This window comes from Notolepis coatsorum, assembly GCF_963971535.1.
Source record: "Notolepis coatsorum genome assembly, chromosome: 6".
Lineage (NCBI taxonomy): Eukaryota > Metazoa > Chordata > Actinopteri > Aulopiformes > Paralepididae > Notolepis > Notolepis coatsorum.
The window spans coordinates 127,557,334-127,580,080 of NC_140170.1; the positions used below are offsets into that span (position 1 = coordinate 127,557,334).

General features: G+C 41.5%; 1 protein-coding gene across 1 annotated transcript in view; it reads right to left on the reverse strand.

The window, feature by feature from the left end:
• Positions 1 to 1,910: 1,910 nt before the first annotated feature.
• Positions 1,911 to 22,747, reverse strand: part of sdc4 (syndecan 4) — a 59,492-nt gene continuing 38,655 nt past the window's right edge. The window contains exons 2-5 of the mRNA XM_084317741.1: positions 10,292 to 10,499; positions 10,011 to 10,060; positions 7,366 to 7,564; positions 1,911 to 5,664 (exon numbers count right to left, since the gene is read on the reverse strand). Of these exons, the coding sequence (XP_084173867.1) occupies positions 5,513 to 5,664; positions 7,366 to 7,564; positions 10,011 to 10,060; positions 10,292 to 10,499 (609 nt within the window). The 3' untranslated portion in view covers positions 1,911 to 5,512. The remainder of the gene's footprint in view (positions 5,665 to 7,365; positions 7,565 to 10,010; positions 10,061 to 10,291; positions 10,500 to 22,747) is intronic.

Consider the following 22,747-nt stretch of genomic DNA (forward strand, 5'->3'; position numbering starts at 1 on the left):
CCAACCCTATATAGTTGTAAAGGTGTTGTATAAATCAGCTGTGAAGTATATTGTTCCATATTGCACTTTATGCAGACCTGCTGAGGTCAATGTATATTTATGTTTTATTTTTTTATAAGCCTGCCTGACCCTGCCTGACCTGACCAACAATAAAATTGTTGAAATCATTTTGTGGTAACTTGTGATTTTTTAATGTATATTGTATGTAAATGCAATTTCACAAGAGTAAATTAAGTGTAAAATTAACACCAGTGAGGTTTATTTTCACCAATATAGTGTCCGGTTTCATTGACACTGTGCAGTGTTAATGGGTGTTATTTGCAGAGCTGTTTTTTCACTACTAGTGAGTAAATTATCAACACAGTACTGTGTAATGGCAACACTTCAGCAGAGTTATTTGACCTCAGTGTTAACTTTTAATAACTCAATGCAGTGTTAATGAGCATTGGAATTCAACTCAATCAGAGTTAATTTGTTATCACATAAGAGTAAATTATCAACACTTCTGAGAATAATAATTACACTCTCAAGTGTTATTAAACCTATAGTGTTAAGTTTAAATAACACCATACAGTGTAAGCGAGTGTTAAATTTGTACTCTATTAGAGTTAATTTAACTCAAAAAATTTAACACAGGAGCAAGAGTCGATTTAAATAACACCATACAGTGTAAGCGAGTGTTAAATTTGTACTCTATTTAGAGTTAATTTAACTCAAAAAATGTAACACAGGAGCAAGAGTCGATTTAACACTATTCGTAGTTGGAGTCATATACACTCTGGAATAGTGTTAAATTCGACTCTTTAAGTGTTAATTTGACACTGCGAATTTTACTGTGTAGTTACGCTGCTGGCCAGTATGACTTACTAGTGTCTTAGTATATACCTACCATAGTGTATACCTGTATCACTGTACATATTAATACTACAACTCTGTACATACATCTGATTAGCACTATTATTCAGTAGTAGGAATTCAGATCATTTCTACCCAGTTTGATCACCTGTACATTACTATTGCACTTTACTGTTACATTTGCACTCTTTTCGTTGTACTACTTGCTGTATAATGACAATACATTTGAATGTAATCTAATCTTGTATTAATTTTATGTGTTTATTTCCCACCATTACTAAACCCAACCCTCCTTATAGAATATCTCATGCTCTACCTTTGTACCTGCAACAATGGACAGCGGAAAACAGCCACAGGTGAATGCCCTGCCTGAGCCACAATAGAGGAAACATGACACCCAGGCTGAAGGAGTCGTGGCCTCTCATGCACCAAACCAAGGCTTTTTATTTAGAGAAAGATTTTATGATCGTTTACTCTTAGAAATGTGCATAGGTAGAGATGTGCATCAATGCCAACATTGTCAATTTATAAATTTGATGCAAAATAAGGTCCAAGCACTACACCAGCAGTACACCCATCTCACATGTGTGACACATGCATGGAATAAAACTAGAATGGGTAATACATATTTCCCCCCCAATGAATGAAGGACGGATGTGAAGAATGTACACATACATTTCAGGTCATCCTTCTGTTGTGGCCAAGTTGTACACAAGTTGTTTCCAATAGAAGACGCTATGTCCCTGGATGGTCCACCTCTTTAAGAACCACTGGTTTTCCGATTATTCAAATGCAACATGTAGACTGTAGAGTCATGAGTGGAGCATACCAGCCTGCTATCTGTTGCGGGTAAGTGGAGCAGTGGAACAACATGTTCCGTTGCCTTCATCCTACAGAGCTTCAGTATTTGTTTTTGCCTTTGTGTGTGTGATGGCGACACGACGGACATACCTTCACTTCAACTATGAAAACATTCATCCACCATATTCAGAAAACAAGCAGCAGCATTCCATTCATGTCAAGCTCATAACTGAAATAATCCCACAATGAAACAGTTTAAAATGTTAATGTGCATAAAAATAGCTTTATTTCCAATAATAAAATCAGAACCTGCATGCAGAAACCAATGATTCATTGGCTTCTCCACTCCATTGGTGATTCACATGTGGTGTTTGTGACACATTAAGCAGCAGATCATATCATATCTCCCCATGCTAATTGACCAGACCTGGCTCCAATTACTATTTGAGATGCATTCAATTGGTCTTCTGGGATCGAATTATCTTGGCTGACGCATCAAAGCCAATCAGATTTCCCCCCCAAAGCGACAAGTGGATGAATGGATTCAATTACCATTCTGGGGTCGACTGATCTCGTCTTGTGCATCAGAACCACAAGCCATGACATCTTGCACTCCAGACGGATCAAAGCAATCGCTGAACATAATCGAAAGGATTTGAAATGATATTTGACAAGGATTAAATTACTATTCAGTGATCGATTGATGTTGTCTGGCACATCAGAATCATGGCCTGCTCCCATTTTCACTCTGGGCAATCACTGAAAATATGTTTTATTTTTTTGAGAATTGTTTCTTGGAAAGGCATCTGGAAACACATTTAGACCATCAGGGAAATGGTCAATCAAGACTTAAAGGTACAATCTGTAATGACATCAAACAGAGACCTCAAGGCAAAAGAGCACTGCTTGGTATTGTGCTCAGTTAACTTTTTGTTTTGGCCCAATGTGTGAGTTAGGTTTTAGTAACTTATTATACTGTGAATTTCTCCAGACCTCTCTTGGCAGAGCCTGATGTGTGGCCAACAGTAGCAACCCCTTCCCATATACCCACTGAAACCCAATCCACACATTAGACAAAAACGGTAAACAAAGTGCAGTACCATGTTGTCATCTTACCCTCAAGGCCGCTGTTTCACAATGTTACAGAATCTACCTTAAAGAAATTAAATTGTTTTAGGCTAGGTGACCACTCATCTAGGTGCAGTCACTTTAGGTTTATTTAATGGTAGGGAAACCAGAATTTTAAATGGACGCCAGCCAACAAGAAGATTCTGGTAAATTTTAGCTGTGGCTGGTTATTCAGTCCTGCCAATCTGCGTTTGATCAATATTATGTTGGAAAATCTACATGTTACAGCTACAAAACTAATCTTGCTTACATGGCTGTGTAGAGTCCTGTCAATATACTTGCGTAAGCCAGAGTAAAGAAACTGGCCAATTGACAAATAAAAGTAACTTTCCTGCATTAAGGCAAACACTGCAACTTCAGTAATGGAAAGGATTTCAATTAGTAATGGGCCGTGGTCTGCTACTGAAAACATGGCTCATCTTCACAACGTCCCCTGAACGATGAACAAACGATTAACACCGACCACATAAGCAATCCTTCTACAAAAAAACACATAAATACATACAGCTTCAAAAGAAAGTCTAAAAGATAATAGAAACTCTTACAAAAAAAAGAAAAACCTGTTTCAAAACTATTTGCTTCTGAAAATCTTGAACTAGTGTATATAAAACTTTTAAAATCACATATACAACAGCTTAAAATGGGGAAAACACCCCGACCTGAAAGAAGGCAATAAAATATTTTGACAGTTAAATTAATTTAAAAAAAAATGGAACAAGTTGATCTACTAAACAAAAAAAACCAAAAAAAAACACTGGAGATCAGTGACCAAGGAAGAGTTAGTATTAGCATTGGTAGTTTGAACATGTGGCTTGCACCAGTCTGAAGAAACCCCACTTTCATTCCAAGCATTTACAGTAAATCACATTAAGAATGAAACGTATCGGTGGCGAGGGAGGGGGTGATAAAAAAGAAAAAACTCAAACAAAAGAATAAGAAAACAATTTGGCATTTAAATATTTGGTAGATACAAAGATTTGCCAGGAAACGGCTAAGTACCAAGTTTAATGTTACTCATTCCGATGGCTATGTATTGATCCCTGGCAGAGTGAATATAGCAATCAAATACATTTATAGTGGATTGGGTGAGCATTGAACACATGACCTGCTGGTTAAGAGTATGCTCACAAAACCCATGATAAAAACGGGTAAAAAAAACAAATAACCTGTTGGTCTAGCTTATTAGACAAGCACTGAACCCATAAGTCTTGATAAAGACATACCGGAACCTACACTTGTACCGTGAAAAGATCCTAAAGCCTGTCTTTTTCTCATCAGGCATCGAGCCAATGTCTTGTTCATTGACGAGCACTAAGATGATGACATACAGCTGAACTCATTACTTGTTTTTCAAGAAGAGACTAGAACCTATATATATTGAAAAGCCTGAAACCAATGACTTGCTCATGTAGCTCAACAGTCAGGCATGGAATCAAAAACCTTACTGATATAGTAGGCCTGGCTGAGAGCACAAACTGCACTCTGAAAGAGGGTCGCAAGCTAAACATCTACCATGTTGTTGACATATCACTCCTTTCACATGATTGAGGAGCCTGTGTGTGTTTGTGTACGTGTGGGGAATGCGGGTGGTGTCATCCTGCAACAGCATGCTGGTTTGAGTCCAGTCCAAATCGCTGTGATAATAAAAACAAACCCAGAAGAAACGGTAATAATTTTGAATATGTGTGACACACGTACAAGGCTTTAAAAGTACCATGAACTGAAAACCAGAGACAATCCTTTGCTATTGAGTGTGAGTGTGTGTATTTGTGTGCGAGTGTGTATTTGTGTGTGCTTGAAATTAAGTTCTGTCGGATGAAGCGTGCCCTTAATAGTTTCACTACGATGACATAAATGTGATATTCTCCAAATCTATGTGGAAGCTCACTTCAACAGCACGCAACTTTCGTCCCCCCCCCCCCGCGAACATAAAAGAAGCTTTAATAGAAAAACTGTACTTTTTAAGATCTCACTTAACAAGGGTCTTTCTTTTTTCAAACAAAACACAAAAATAAGTTTTAACTAAAGAAGTAATTTGCTACAGTAATCTGGGGGTCTGTAGCGCCAGAGTTGAGTCCAAAAAAACAAGGTTCAGAGAAAAAAAACAAAAGAGGGAGGAGGAAACGGAGGAGAAAAAAAAGGACAAAAATAAATAACTGGACCGTTAATGTGTACCATGTTGAGAGAATGTCATTGCACAGTGTTAGTGTTACAAAATGGAGGCTAGAGGGCAGGGAAAGAGAGGAGGAGAGAGAGAGGTACAGCTCTCTTTTGCAAAGTCCACAATTGTCCTTTCAGTTGCCGTTTTCTTTGTAAATGGAGAAAGAGAAAAATAAAATAATCAAAAAGGTCATCTTGTACCGCACTGTTTCGGCAGTTGAAATACTCCTCTTTCCCGCCAATTGTCTTCCTTTAAAAAAAATTAAAACTAAGAAAATAAAAACAAAAAATAGGGAAATTAAAGGGACAGTCCAACGAAGCCTGTGATTGGATAGAAGAGCACCAATAGCGTGTACTGGATGTCGGTGGGAAGAGGGGAGAGGAATAGTCAAAAGTCATTGATTGGCTGGGAATCTCTCCTGGGTTCGCTTGTTGTGGAACATCATTTGTCGTCGACTGTCTGGCCAGACGAAAAAGAGGAGGAGAGGGGGAGGAAGAGGGTGAGGCACTGTCGGGGCCAGTGGCGGCCGCTGAGCAGAGGGGGGGGGGTTAATGGTGAGGTGAGCATCTACGCGTAGATCTCTGTGGTTGGGGCCTTCTTGTAGATGGGCTTCTTGCCCAGGTCATAGCTTCCCTCATCCTTCTTCTTCATGCGGTAGATGAGGAGAAGGATGAGGAGCACAGCGAACATGAGCCCCACCGCGCTGCCCGCAATCAGAGCTGGAACAGAAAGAAAAAACAAAACATAGATCATCATCATGTCATACGTTGGCTTTAAGAGACACATTAACTCTTAAGACGGACAAAAAAAAATCAACGAACGTAGTGACTGAGTAGCTTCGGCCCTATTGAAGGTGCTCTTTAACCTCTTAAGCCCTAGCCATATTTAAAAAGAAATTGCCTAAAAGTACATACCCAAGTAAATGGAAGATTGCTCCACTTCTACAAGGTCTATTTGCATGTTCTTGGTATCTAGAGACATCTATGGACCTCAGGGAATGTATTCCCAGTGTCAGAAATATTGTGTCTGTTACTATACTTGAGTAAATTGTAATGAACCAAAAAGGAGAATATCAATTATTATTAATTTATTTTCATCTTTGAAGGTGAAAACACCATGCTAACATTGACCAGACATGAAAAAGGGCAGATGATTTACAGGGTTTTTTGTAGATACAGTACTGAATTTTGCTATCCGGATACATGCCATTTGAAATATGAATATTGAATATCAGGCTAGGGCTGGGCGATAATCGATTTTATAGATTAATTCGAATGAATGGTTTAGGACGAAAAATTGTAATCGATTTTTCAAAAAAGAGTCACCTTTTATTTTACAAAAAGTGATGTTTGGTGAAAGTTAGATTTGCACTTTATTAATCCCAATAGGGAAATTCATTCTTGTTTGATCAAGAGTAACCTATATATATATTATTATTATACAAGTGAAGATTGGTGAAAGTTAGGTTTGCACTTCAATCCCAATAGGGAAATTCATCTTGGTTTGATTTTTTTTGTGTCAAATAAAAACAAAGGTTATTTGAATGATTTCTAGTTTTCAAGAGAAAAAAATCGATTAAAATCGAAAATCGGATTTAAAAAAATAGAATGAGATTTTATTTTTAGGCCATATCGCCCAGCCCTATATCAGGCCTATAAATAACCTTATTAAGTCATACATCTATGGATCGGGCCAAATCTCCTCTTTCCAATGGCAGAGTTCAATCTGGATTTAGTACCACCAGGCGTTCCTGACAGGGCAGCAAAGACCTTGCATGAAATCTACTGCAAGTAGAGTAACTTTTTTATAATGTCCATAGCTCCGCCATTTTCAATCAGGTTGGAGATGCAGTTTTTTTCCTAGACGTTCACAGAAAGGTAAAGAAACAATCTATGCTCTATTTTATGGCAATAACCTTCAGGTTTGTTCGACCCGTGAGATATAATCCCGAAAATAACATCTGCAGTTTTAGCAAAGAATATTTTCAGCAGCTTTCACAGAGGCTGGTGTGAGGTGGGTAGTGTAGTTTTATGAAATTACGATGTCCATCGAAAGCCCTGGGTCTCTGTTTTAGGACTACAATGGTTTCATGACACGTTATTTCCTCACGTCCAATTCATCCGGTTTCGGCAGAGATATTTATAAACTGATATTTCGCTAATAACACTTAAAATCATTGGTAAACAAACGTAGTGCTGAAAATATACACTTTGACTGCTGTTTAGGGTTAGGGTCTTTACTCTTGGCTACATTAATTAATACGAACTGAATTGATCCATTTATGGCATGAAATGTATCTCGTACCGGTACTGGAGCGCTCTGGCGTAAGGGGTTAACCTTCCACTTTTCAAAAACAAGATATTTGCATAAGTGGCCAAAACTATTCCGAGTTCTGGTCTCTTGGCGACTTAGGTACTGACCTGCGAGGACCTCGGTTTTGTTGAAGATGCTCTCGTCGCTGGCATGAGCCATGAGCACGTTGAACGGCTGCTCCTCATCAGGCTGAGCCTCGTTCCTCAGGTGGGGGATCTCGTTGCTGTTCTGGACGATCTCTACCTCGTTGACGGTGGGTCGCACTGGACTGTCCATCTCTGGGATCTTATTGTTGTTCACGTCAGGCTGAGGAGGAGAGGCACAAGGGGGAAATATATGAAATACTAATTTAAATCAATGGAGCAATTTAAAATACATATATACTGTGTCTCTACTGGCTTATAGCACTAGGTGGGTATATACTAGGGGTGGACGGTATAAACGGTATGAATTTGCTCTACGGTATGGATTTTGACTATACCTTGTAACCGGTAGAGCAGCTCTAAAATAGCAATGACGTCATGTAACCACAGTGCAACTATTTCACTCGCATTTGCCCCTAAAAATAGATAGAATTAGTCATAGATAATAGATATGTGCAAACTGGAAACATTTATTTAGGAGGATTCGCGCAGTGGGCATGTCAACACGCAATTGTCATTTCATAATAAACACATATCACCGCGGCGCACAGCAAGTTTCAATTTCAGTTCCTGGCATTTTTAACCAGTGGAGAAAGGTAAGATATTTCCCTATCGTTTTTCTTATATGAATTATTCTACGTTAATACCTGGTGATCAACTACAGTTTGCTGTGAACATTATGATGTGTAGTGTTCTGACGGCTGGGCAGCGCGAGCTGGATGTTGGATTTTGCGCGAAGCATATGCAGCTGCAGAGCCGCAGAATCCACCATAACCCACCCATCTGTACCAGCACCGTGCAGTACTCCAATTCAGCCATTGGCAATTCAGCTGTTGGGTGGGGGGCGCTGTTGAGCGGTCCCCAGATTAAAACAGCTGAATCTGCTGCTCTGCAGCGACACTCTTTGCAAATAAGTCGTTGCGAGGTGGAGAGAGTCATCACGCAAACCCACGATAATGTTGCCGTCTCTCTCTGCCAAATTTCTCAGTTCTTCGCTTGATATAATTAATACAAATGTCCAATATAACGGAATTCGTTAGCTCATAAAAATGTGATTATAACAGACTGCTGTTTATTAATGTTGGGCGACTGCCCACAGACACCCATTTGATTTAAAGTCGGCAGCAGCACGGAGTCTCGGGACTTATTTTATTTGGAATATAATATACTATACGCAAAAGTAGCCTAGTTTTAAGTTAAAATATTACAAATCTACATGCCTTGAGGATGTCATTATTTATATAGCCTGCCTATCAGGCAAAAAAAATTATTCTAACGGAAACACTGATACCGTGATATATACCGTTACCGTCTATGCTTCAAATTATACCGTGATATAAATTCTAGACCATACCGTCCACCCCTATTATACATATTGTGGCCCTACTGGCTTATAGCACTAGGTGGGTATATACTGTGGCCCTACTGGCTTATAGCACTAGGTGGGTATATACTGTGGCCCTACTGGCTTATAGCACTAGGTGGTAGGCTTGGGCGGTATGACGGTATTAAGGTATACCAGGGTATTTAGAAATACCTACGGTATTGATTTTCAATACTGTCCGTCACCGTCAAAATCACAGATGCGCTTCAGTTTCTATAACAGTGAAACGGAGTTTTGAGTGTAGTGCACACACTGAGTGTAGTGCACACACGCGCCAGCAGAGGGCGAGACCGCTCTAGTGGAGCGAGTGGGTCACAGCGGTGTTCACGTTTTACGGTAATGTTACGACAGTGCTGTGAAAATACCGTAAAGCGTTGTGACGAGAGCAGTGTTGTTGTGGGGCAATCCGTCTCTTATTATAATTATGTGAACTAAAGAGTACAAGGTTTACACAACAGCCCCCACCCGCCTTTTTATTGTATTTGTACCGTCCTGTACTATCCGCTGTCAGCTGTTTATCTCTCTCTGTGAGCTACTGAGCTTGAATAACTAGCGTTAGCTCACGTTTAAGTAGCGTTAGCTCTGCGGCTAATCTTAGATTACCCTGAACTAAATCAATGACTAGGTTATAAAGCATTCGAGTAGTTTTCACTGCACATAGAAGTAGCCAAACAACGGGAGCATTTCGGGAGCATATCACCAAAACCCAGGCAATTTCTAGCCCTTAAGGAATCAAATAGTCTGCCATGGCTATAGGCTAGATGCTAACGCTAAAACGGTGCAGGCTTCTACCGGTGCGGGACGGGACTACCATTCTGAGAGCTGACGATGATTTGTTTACTTGGTAACACGTAAACCCCCCCCCCCCCCCCCCCCCCCGCTGATGAAAATGAAAGTCATACCGTCAAATACCGTGCACCGGGGTATTATAACATAAAGGTTTGCCGGTTTGAAAATAAGGATACCGCCCAAGCCTACTAGGTGGATATATACTGTGGCCCTACTGGCTTATAGCACTAGGTGGGTATATACTGTGGCCCTACTGGCTTATAGCACTAGGTGGGTATATACTGTGGCCCTACTGGCTTATAGCACACTAGGTGGATATATATATATATATAGTGTGTGTGTGTGTGTGTGTGTGTGTGTGTGTGTGTGTGTGTGTGTGTGTGTGTGTGTGTGTGTGGTTGGGGGGGGTGTAATAGGCCATGTTAAGAGATCTTACCTTAGATGAAGGCTTGGTGTACTCCTTCCTGGTTGGGACAGCAGCTGTTGCTGTGTAGAGGGGGAGAGATAAGAAAAGTTAGTCTACTGCTGTTAATGCAAACACTGAAGAGACAGGGTGCTTAGTAAAGAACTGAAAGCTTAATAACGCCATCTCAATAGAATCCAAGACATCATGTGAGAACTTTATTGAGGTTAGAAAAAATTTAAAAGTTAGGACATAGGCAGCTGAAAGACATTTTGAGAATGAAATGTAGTTTGGTTTACAATCTGAAAACCAACCTCCGTCTCCGGAACCGGAGAAGTCCTCTTCGTCATCGTAGTCATCCTCATCATCACCGTAGGTGTCATAATTGTCCTCGTCGTCGTCGCCCTCGGTAAAGCCGAAGTCCTCGTTCTGGGAGTCGCCCGACGAGACCAGGTCACTGTGCGTCGACATGGCAACCACTTGTGTGGTCTTCATGGGCATCCATGTCTCAGTCTCCCTCACCTGCGGACACAGAGAGAAGGGTGGGGGTCAGGCAGGGTTCGAAATTAACGGGGGCTTGGGGCAAAATGCCCTCGAAAATTTACCAAATGCCCTCGAAAATCAGTTAAGGGGGGCAATAAAAGCCCCAGACAGTTTACTAATTATATATATAATTATATATATGCTCTACAGTGCGAGCATTTCCCCCGTATTTGCCCCTAATAATATGTGTGTGTGCGCGAACCGGAAAAATCATTTACTTGCAGAGTGAAGATTACAAAACAGCTCCGCTGTTAATAGTTAAGAAACTGGACTGAAATTCAGTTTTTGGGTGGAATGCAAAGAGGGAGGGAGGCGGGGCCCGCTGCGTGTTGGGTGCTTGAGAGGTGCTGCGAACACAGACAGACAGACAGACAGAGAGCTCTGCTCTGCTTTCACCAAGCATGCATAGTGCTGTGTAACATTAAGTTACACTGCTATCTTAACGTTAGCAAGCTAAGCATCTGCATAGCGCGACCTGTGTAACGTTAAGTAACTTGTGTTCGGCGGGGAAAGACCGTTCCATTTGTAACACAACTCCAAAGAATAACATCCAAATGATCCCGATGCGCATTTCCTTCATTCTACAGCGCTGAGCGCGCAACGTATTTCATTGATCGATCTGACGACAACACAACTTGCCCTCAGTGACAATCATATTTAATCTATTTAGATAGAGTATGTATGTATTATTTACAGATAATTGAAGGTACCTCAAAACATGAAACCAAGCCATGTCACACATCTTGTGTGTGTGTGTGTGTGTGTGTGTGTGTTACTTGAACAATTGTCACTCTGCTCCTAAATTTCTGTGTGCTCCTAAATTTGTGTTTAGATTTTATTTATTAACATTTTATTTAGGAGCACATGTGCTCCTTGGGAAAAAGGTTAGCGTAGAGCCCTATATATGGAGACATTAACATTACGTTATCAAACATAGGGATGAAGACTGTAAAAAAAAGTGTCAACAATGTTTTATAATCTTTATGTTAATTTTCATTCTAAAAATGTTGTGCCCCCGAAATACAAAAAAAAGCCCCTGAAAAAAAGTTAATTTCTAACCCTGGGGTCAGGGAAATACACGCACAGACCTCGGCTCAGGAAAGCGCCATAGGGAACTAGGGTGGGGAATATATTATATGTACAGTGGCAATACTGATGTCAAATGCACTGGTGTTGTATTATCCCCATCCCTGGCAAGGAAACAAGAAGGAAGAGTCATCAAGTCAGAACACCAGCGATATGGCCAAAAACGTTATTGCGATAAAATTATTTTCATATAACTCGATATCGATAATTATCGTCGATATAATGTCTGTCAAGTTTAATTAACTTCTTATGCCCGGCGCCGATGGACGGGCTATTAATAGAGTTGTTTTGCTGCTGGGAATGTCTTGAGTTGATGTCGTCATCAGTCCGCGCACGTTAGCAGTTAGCCAGAGCAAGCAGTGTATCCCATGACAATGTACTAAATATCCCTAAAATACTCCGTTCCGCCCCAATACATTGCAACGACGTCCACCGTATACCCCACACTACTATAACCGTGGCGTCAGAATTCACGGCACACACACACGGCACGTAAACTATAAAATAGCGCCGTGCAAGCTAATTATCCTAGCCAGCCAAACTATAAAATTGCGCCGTGCAAGCTAATTATCCTAGCCAGCCATGTTTCCAATGTATTAAATATCCCTAAAATACTCTGTTCCGCCCCAATACATTGCAACGACGTCCACCGTATACCCCACACTACTATAACCGTGAATTCACGCCACACACACACTCGGCACGTAAACTATAAAATAGCGCCGTGCAAGCTAATGATCCTAGCCAGCCTTGTTTACTACCCAGAGGTGCAGCGCGGGTCTCCTTCGCTCTCGGCCATCTCCTTCACCGATTGGTTGTTAGTGCGTGTGCTCATATCCAAGCTTGGAAAATCGATATATCGAAACTTTGCAACCACGTTTCATGTTTATTTCGAGGAAATAATTTATCGCGATAGTTATCGTTATCGGTTTTATCGCCCAGCCCTACGTTCTACACTCTTGCTTGGTTCCAGTTCTATTGAAGCCTATGGGAGCTGCATGGATAAGAAACATATACAAGCTATTTGAGGAAAAATACATCAACCAATATATCAAATGTAAATTAGTATGCAACAAATTGCAGATGATTCAGACATCCGAGGAAATAACCTGTTTAAATGAGGTCATAAACGAGGAGATGGCGATCCCATTCAACTCAATGTTGGCAGAACTGAACGCTTTCACAATTGGCACCAATGTGCGTTCACAGGCTACACCCTTCCTTCTTTTATAGTTTCCTTGATCCCTGGCTCCCCGTGATGACTCCATGTTCCCTCTTCCAGGTTTTCACAGCTTCTCCTCAGAAACCAGCCCTTGAAGGCATGACTCAAACGTACAGCCATTTCACACACACCGTTTCATACCTGGGGGCAGGGCTCTACGCTAACCTTTTTCCCAAGGAGCACATGTGCTCCTAAATGAAAAAATTTAGGAGCACACAAAGAAATTTAGGAGCACACAAAAATATATACTAGTTATCACCATACATAACGCTTATATTGAAACACGTTGAGATTAGGGCCGTTCTTTCAACCTGAAAGGGCACTTTCTTCAACCTCGAAGTAAACAAATCACAGAACGGTAGCCAGTTAGTAGGTATCAACGTGAGCTCCCGGGACGGTAGCTAGTTAGTTAGCACCATCCAGGTATCAACCTGAGCTCCCGGGACGGTAACTAGTTAGTTAGCACCATCCAGGTATCAACGTGAGCTCCCGGGACGGTAGCTAGTTAGTTAGCACCATCCAGGTATCAACGTTAGCTCCCGGGACGGTAGCTAGTTACCCCGCACCATCCAGGTATCAACGTGAGCTCCCGGAACGGTAGCCAGTTACCCCGCACCATCCAGGTACTACTATAACGTTAGCTCCCAGTCCCAGAATGGTAGCCAGTTACCCCGCACCATCCAGGTACTACTATGACGTTAGCTCCCAGTCCCAGAATGATAGCCACGTAACTAGGGATGGGTACCTTTCACATTTGAACCGATACCGGTACCTGTGAATCGATACCGGTACCCAACGGTACCTTTTTTCGGTACTTTAGTCTCAAGGAATTAAATTTACCTACCTCAGTCGTAAAAAAAAAATCCAAACTTCAAATAACTACAATTTCGACAGTTTTCGGCTTGTCATTGCTCCGACTGCTTTGTTGTTGAATGAAGTCAAATCCTAGGTAAGCATATATTGTGCGTGTGAACGTTGACATGAAAAGAAAAAAGTTAGTAAAACATTAGTATTTACAGAGCATATAGGACATGCTAGGTAGCTTTAGTAGTGCAACACACTGTTCCTGATGTTATACTACTCCAAGTGGCTAGTATTATGGATATTAAACATGCTGGCAGAGTACATGCATCCATGTTGTCGTGAACATTTTAATTAAAGAAATAAAGAAATTCCCTATCCATAGTCGCCGTGGGAAGAGATTAAATAAAAATAAAAAATAAAATAAATTTATTTTTTTGAAAGAGTTTTGCTGTCTCCTGGTGTAAATTAGCTCTTGCTACAACCCTGCATGTTTACATTTTGTATTTTGTACTATCAAATCAAACTACTGCTACAAAAGTAACAGTCACTTAACTTTAGCTTTTGCCCCTTTTATGCATACAATGCCAGGCTATGTTTTGGCTAGTGTTGCTCTTCTAGAAAAATAATCCTTTCAGGGTTGCCTATTGAAATACTGTACACCTCCAGTACAGAAACATTGTTGTTTATGAGTTTGACGGTCGATTACAGCCAACACAACGACATACGCTACTGCATCAACGTTATGATTAACAAAGCAAGGCATTCGTTTTGTTGCATTAACGTTATATTACTATTGCTATCGATAAATCTAGGTGTTCTAAAATCTATTGCTATTGGTAAGACTAGAATAAGTTAATTTAATGTTACTGTCTCGGGTAACTCTCGCATATCGCAATGGCAGACTTTCAGGAAGTAAACAAGCAAATGAGAGATTCCAATTGATAATTTCCTTTCTTTCCCTTGAAACCAGTCACATCACTCTACTGTGATTGGACCGTTGGCTTGAGTGCAATGTGGGACTTGTATTTTAACGATTTATGAGCGGAGAAAAAAAAAAGCACGACTGAGGCTGTAATCTTCACTCGCGAGTAATTGATTTTTACGATTCGCACACATATTTCTAGGGGCATATGCGAGCAATATGGTCGCACTGTAGAGCCCTGCCTGGGGGCAAGGCATGATGTACGTGACTCTCATCAACATATCACTGTTAAGTATTGTGGCATTCAAGGCCTATTTGTAGCATAGGATCAAGATGACAGCCAGCTTTGTGCTGCATTCATGCATTCAGAACAATTTGGATGTTTTCTGACTCAATTGGCCACAAAGTCTCTGAATTGGGCTACTTCCTAATGCATTAATAAACGATGCATGAACAGAAGCAAAGTGAAATCTGCTATAGCTTGTAGCATTGATACTGGCTATCATCTAACACATTAAAGCTAGTGAGAACCCATCACTTAGTTAGCTACCTAAGAGCCATGCCACTAGTGTTGTCAAAAAACTGTCTATATATTGTTACTGTACTTTGTTATTTATGCTGGAAATTAAGAGGGTTTTCAGATTTTTTTATACATTATTTTACTAGCTACTAAAATGTCTCAGCTTAGTTGTCACTAGGCAAATTTGAAGAGAGGGTAGCCTATCCCATATGAAGACAGAAGCCAAATAATCCCACAGAGTTAGCAGCACCCAGAATCCTTAAAGTCCATCCCTGGCAAGAGTCCAATATAGCATCTTATGGACAAAGAAGATGGTTCTTCTTGAAACCCCAATCTCCTCTCATAGTCCAACTAATCAGTCCTGGCGAGATGAGACACAAGATTGACAATTTCCCGTGTAGGGCTGCAACGATTAGTCGACATAATCGACGACGTCGATCATAAAAACTCGTCGACGCCGAATTTTTTCGTTGATGCGTCGTATTAAAATTTAATTTTATCTATTTTTTTTGCACTACCCATCTTTGTGAAAGTGGCTTCTCAGCTCTGGTCCAGCTGAAGACAAAGCAGAGGAACAGATTGGACATTGAGCATGACCTCAGTCCTCAGAGTTGCTTCGTCTACCATCACGCCAGACTTTGAGACTCTTGTCAGGAGCAAACAACATCCCCAGTTATCCCATTAGTTCCCTGGGATGTTAACACATTAACTGCCACGCAGTTTGCCCCTCTCATACCACTCTAAGCCTATGGAGATGTTCACCTTCTTTGCAGGGCTATAACTTTTTAAATTGTATTGCTAAATTGACATTACTATGGCCCATTCAACATCGATTAGCTATCGTTCAGGATGTAGGAACGTTATACTTTTTCATTCATATATTCATACGAAAATACAGTCTAGAATATAAGTGTTTTTATCATTTTCTGCAGTAATTCCTAGAACGCTAGTTATAGGCCTAAACGCATATAGATTATCGATTGCAGTTTATTCGAGATACACGCTATATAAAAAAATCCTAAACGTTATGACTCATCATGCGCGGATGAAAGGGGGGGGGGGGGGTCGTTTATAATTCCGTGATAGTCAGTAAATGCTTTATGTAGTATGGGTGATATATTGATCAGAGCGGTTTGCATTAATAATAATAAACAATCACGCTGAAAGTAACGTTACTGTCCTCTTACCGTTCGCCGATGAGACTGGAGGAAAAATATCCCACTTATTTGACGTCGATCGACTAGATCCATTTCCGGTTTGTATGGCGCAATAAACGGCCAAATGATATCGATTATTGAGTTATGGCAGCGATCCATATACACGGATGTGTGTCTAGAGTCCAGCAACAATATGCGACTGCCGGACGCATTTCCCAGATGCACGGAGATCACCAGAGATCAATTTCCGGTTGTAACTCGCCCGATCATCCACCAGGTGGCGGTATTGAAGCGTTGCACGGTTGTGCCGAGTCCCACTGTCTCAGCCGAGGCTGGGTGAGGGAATTATGAATACCATGGCTAAAAAATGAAATATGATCTCAATAACGTCGTACGCCGTGGAATGCCGGAATTCACATGACCTTGAAACCCGGCATAAGCCATTTTGGCGGTGGATGTGTTAAGCTAAGAAGTCTGAAGGATATTATTTATTATTATTTTATTTCATTGCGTTTTTAGCCCTAGTTGCACTTTTGTTGCAACCCCAGTTATCCCATTAGTTCCCCCCCAAACGTACTGTCGGTCTGTTATGTTAAGCTAAGAAGTCTGCTAAGAGCCCAGAAAAGGAGCCACGCCCACAGGAAGCAGAGATGGAGGGTGTGACAGAAATAATCGTTAGATTAGTCGTAGGGCTGGGCGATAAAACGCTAACGATAACTATCGCGATAAATTATTTTCTCGAAATAAACATGAAACGTGGTCGCAAAGTTTCGATATCGATTTTTCCAAGCTTGGCTCCGTTCAGCCTCGGCTCAGCACGCTCACTAACAACAACCAACCTTACGTGATGACGTGCTACGCACAACAGCGAACAGCTAACAACCAATCAGTGAAGGAGATGGCCGAGATCGACGGAGACCTGGAAGGAGACCCAGAGCGGTAGGACTCACTCAACAACAAGGCTTGCTAGGCTAATTAGCTTGCACGGCGTTGTTTTATATATTTACGTGCCGAGTATGTGTGTGTGGTGAATTCTGAGCCCACGTTTATAGTAGTGGGGGTATACAGTGGTAGTCGTTTCAATATATTGTGGCGGAAGAGAGTATTTTAGTGTGATATTTAGCACATTGTCATGGAATACACCGCGTAGAAGCAACAGGCTGGCTAGGTTAACTAGCTTGCACGGCACTGTTTTATATATTTACGTGCCGAGTATGTGTGTGTTTTGAATTCTGAGGCCACGTTTATAATAGTGTGGGAGTGGACGTCGTTTCAATATATTGTGGCGGAAGAGAGTATTTTAGTGTCATATTTATTGTCATGAGATACTCCGCTTGTCGGCTAACTGCTAACGTGCGAGGACTGATGACGACATCGACTTGAGACATTCGCAGCAGCATATTAGAAGTTAATTAAATTTGACAGACATTATATCGACGATAATTATCGATATCGAATTATATGAAAATAATTTTATAATTTTATCGCGATAACGTTTTTGGTCATATCGCCCAGCCCTAATTAGTCGACTACCAAAATAATCGTTAGTTGCAGCCCTAGTCCTGTGTAAAAACAGTTTGACCTCCTATCTAACTACCAACCAATCACTTTCACTTTCATGTAACCCAACAGATCAAGAACATTTAATTAAAAGTAAACAGCATATTACAGTAGGCTAATGATGGGGACCTTCAGTAGGCTAGTAGTAGGTTATTATAGGTTCTTAAAAGCAGCACTAGCCCAAGCAATACTTAGACAATAACATGTAGTGATAAACTCTGAAAGCAGCCAGGTAAGATGCTTAATACAGTAGTCATTGTGGAAATCCTCCATCGTGGGCACATCTATGGGTTAATTACCCAGAAAGGTTGCCAACATACCACTATTACGCAATTTTGAAAAGTACAATCACACAGCAGGACACCATTAATAGCTGTATCCATACCTACCAGCATATGGGCCTCACCGGGCCCCAAAGCTATCCTTGCCCCCATTGGTCCACTAATGACTAGGAAGCTTAACATAATAGAGGGACATCAACCTCTCTTAATCACATTAGCACACTTAAATTTCATTGACCATTTGCCCAGTAAGCAGCGTGAATGGGATTAAAGCACAGGGCTATAGAATAACGAGTTCTCCCTCACACACATGCATGCTCACACACACCCCTAGCAATCTAATTAGCATTACAGCTGAGTGTGCACACACACACACCTCTAATTAGAACTATAAGGCTACATCAAACAGAAGGATAGTAGTGAGGTAAAGGGTACAAAGTCAAGGAGTTTGACGGTTGAAATCACAGGATCCATGGAGGCTGCATACCCAAATTAGATACGATTTTGTCTCTGGGCAGTGGGACCACTGTCTAGGATTGGGCGATATGGCCAAAATAGATAATTTTTACAACATGTAGGCTAGGCTATCATGATCTTTTTAACTTGGCTTTTCTGTGGCTATATTTAGGGTTTGGCATAATTTCAAAATATACTATTTTTTCTCTCCAATTTTTGTTTTACCTTAGAGCTGTATGTTTTCATAATAATAAACAATATGTTATTAATAGGCTAATAACGTGACTGTTCTGATGGAGGGTATTGGCTTGAATCTTCGCATTTGACAGTAATAGCATAAAGGTTTAGTATGCAGATTCTGCTTTTCCAAAGTAGGCACAAAATTTGTAACATATTGGCCAACATCTTTATTTACTAGGTTATCTGGTGAATTTCCTTCCAGTTCCTGACGGCTACCATAGAAGTAGGAAGGAGTTGGGTACTTGTACAGACAAACACACCTGGCTGGTCAAATACTGTATGTGCCCCGTCTGTGACTCAAGAGACCGTCATGTAGGGGTGGACGGTATAAACGGTATACGGTATAAACGGTATGAATTTGCTCTACGGTATGGATTTTGACTATACCGTGTAACCGGTAGTGCAGCTCTAAAATAGCAATGACGTCATGTAACCACAGCGCGACTATTTCACTCGCATTTGCCCCTAAAAATAGATAGAATTAGTCATAGATAATAGATATGTGCTTACTGGAAAAAGTTATTTAGGAGGCTTCGCGCAGTGGGCGTGCCAGCCCCTACCGCACGCATGTAAACACGGGTCTAGTAGTCTAGTGGGACGGGACACGGGAGCTGTCGGGAGGACGGCGGCGTCTCCCTGAGCTAACGTTAGCTTAGCTACCGTTACAAAATGACCCAGTCAACTATTCACTTTTAGTTTAATACATGATGGGGCATTGTCTAACCGAACGGTATCTAGTCGGCCAGCTACCGATAGCTCCTGACATCAACAAACGCTCCACAAAGTCTAGTACTAGAGACGTGTGTGCTACCTGTTAGCTCACGTTAACGCAAGTTAGTTCACCGTTCAAAACGAAATGTCCCATTGAACTAAATAATTCACTGAGGCGTTGTATTAACGTTATATATCCGGCTACAGATAGCTCCTGATATCAATGTCTTATAACACTGATTCGATGCGTATTCGAGCTGAGGGCTTGCTAACGTTATACCAATACAATAGGGTCCAGGTGCAGCGCCGGAGAATCCTGGCCGTAGCTCTGCTCGAGGCTACTCGAGTCGAGTATAGGTCCAGGTGCAGCTCCGGAGAATCCTGGCCGTAGCTGGAGGCTACTAGAGTACACACAGACAGTGGAGCTTGTTGCGTGGTGGCGATGTCTCGCAGATAATACAAGTACAAGTCTAATTACATAATATATATATTTTATAAAAAAAATAAAATAAAAAATTATATAAAATAAAAAAAAAATTTATCAAAAACGATGATACCGTGATATATACCGTTACCGTCTATGCTTCAAATTATACCGTGATATAAATTTTAGACCATACCGTCCACCCCTACCGTCATGCATTATGCATTGAACAGCAGCCAAGGAAGAGTGGAGTGGGGAGAGAGACACTGCATCAAGTAGCCTAAGTAGAGCAAAGACAGAGAGAGACACTGCATCAAGTAGCCCAAGTAGAGCAAAGACAGAGAGACACTGCATCAAGTAGCCTAAGTAGAGCAAAGACGGAGAGAGAAAGAGAGACACAGCATCAAGTAGCCTAAGGAGATCAAAGAGATCATTCTGTGTTTCAAATCAGACCCCCCACCACCACCTGGATAGGGTACCACACTACATTCCGACACACTAACTTTCAGTGTGACATCATGAGCACCCCCCCCCCCCCACAATGACTTCCATCTGAGTCTTTTAAGGGATCTTAATTTTATGAGTTTGCTACTACTACTAAGGTAACCAAGCCTGCAGGGCCCCCAGTGATGTGTGCTTGAGAGAGAGCTTGTGTGTGTGTGTTTAAAAAAAAAAGTTAATCCTCTCTTTAAAAACAGCCTGTATGACCAGAGGGAGGGGAGGGAAGGCCCATTGTTTTCCAACATAGAGGCTTCAAACAACGGCAGCCATTTTAGAAGTCACTCCTGGTGGCTACGAGGTGGGTCCCTCCCTCGCTGAGCCCTCTTCTCTTTCTGACCCAGTCTTGCCCTCATCTTTGCAGCTATCCCTCCATAATTTTCTCTCCCTTTCTGGCCCTCTCATTGTACCCCAGTATTTTCTTCTGGTGCCGTCTGTCCGAGTGTCTGTCTGTCTCTCGCTTGTCTTTTATCTCTGATTATGATAATGTCTTTATTTATTGTTCCCCTTTTCCTGTGTGTGTGTGTGTGTTTCTGTCCTGCTCTCCCATTCTCAGTGCTCAAGGCTGACAAAGAAACACTGTTTCAGAAATAAATCCAACGACCCAAAGTAGCCTTCAGACCTCTGCTCTGTCCTCATGTAAACCAGGGGGGCTGTGTGTGTCTAATCCTAAGCTGTAAAATGGTGACTACCACTTCCTCCCCTGCCATTCAGGTCTCTGCAGCATGCTGGGACAGGCCCGCTGAGTCATAATATAGGAATCATCCCGCTTTACAACTATTTTGGATACGTATGAGTCAAACTCACTCAACCAAGTAAGGCTCTGTAGCACTGATCCATCCCATGGTGATTCATACAAGGCAGAGCCCAACATGTTAAAAAACAAAACAAAAAAAAGGTTACTCATTTACAACTCAAAGATTTGTCGTACAACTCCATGGAAGTGACTGTCTCCGGGCCCATCCTTCTCCCATGTATCACTTTAGTGTCTCCGGGCCATCCTTCTCCCATGTGTCACATTTAGGTCTGCATTGTAGAGAAAGGCTGGGATCCAAGTGTATTTCCTGTCAGCTATCGATATTAGCAAACACTGCAATAGGAAATATTGCATGTTGAAACCATCTATAGGCAGAGTCAACTGGACATACAGTATGTCAGTTTGACTATTATTTATAAGCTAGGCTACACAGTGTAAAAAAAGTAATTTCGGCTACCCTGCAGACAATGATTTCAAACCAGTTTTGGTGAGGTTTCTCAGTGTTGCATCATGGTCATGCTGTAGAAGGAGTGGTTCAACTCTGCCTTAGAGTTCATTGCTGGGGGAAAAACACTGCCTGCAGTTAGGCCTACCTCCTACTGACAAAACACAGGCCTATGCAGACTATTCTAGCAGTAACACACTATGCTTAGGGCTACCTGGTTCAACAACAACACACTGTAGCCTGACTGAATAACTGAGACGTGTCCCTACAGGATGACTCTTTAAAAAAAAAAAAAAAAAAAAAAAAAAGATGAAAGATGAGATTCTAGGCGTTATAATGATGTCAGGGTTTATTATCAGATCTGGGGGATATTCTAAACCTACTGTACATTTCCAGGAAGGCAAAAGCCAACTGTAATGTCTGGCAAAAACCAGGTCTTTCTGGATGAAAATATTCTCGACTTAGGCCATGTTTAGACGGAGAGTCTGAACAGAAACCGCAAAAGTCGTCTTGCTGTCTCACTTTTAATGTTGCATTTAGACTAGTGTTTTGGGATGGAATTCTGTGTGCAGACGAGGCTGTAAAGACTCGAGACGACGGAGCCCCGCTGTCACACGATTGGCGCAGATGTCACATGACCAGAAACGTCAGTGGCCAATCAGATTGCGCAAACCGAACGCGGAAGTGCAACTCAGTTAGGGCGGTAGCCTGCACAAATGAGGACTCCGTTAGGGAAAATATTCACGCAACCCATACGCTACACTGCCTCAGGTTGTTGAGACAACCAGACGTGCTGTGAAGACCCGCCCTACTCTGCCTCTGATTCGCAGACTGTGGGTGGGGGAATGTGATTGGACCAAAGCAGAGTCACTCACAGACAGTGGCTCCAGTCACTAATAGTTGCGATAGCCGCGGGACTGATTCTTGTGTATTTAAAAGTACTGCCAATGTAGCCTTCAGGTGATCGCCATGGATAGAATCAGACATGCTTTGTTTACGCTTCTAGGCTACTGGCGCATGCCTGTGATGTAAGCAGTACGCGACGAAAGCCTTGAGAACCCTTTCGTCATAGTTTTATGCGGTTTGACTGTTCAGATGATAGCGCGAAGGTTTATCGTTTCTAGCATTTCCACCCAGGAAGGTG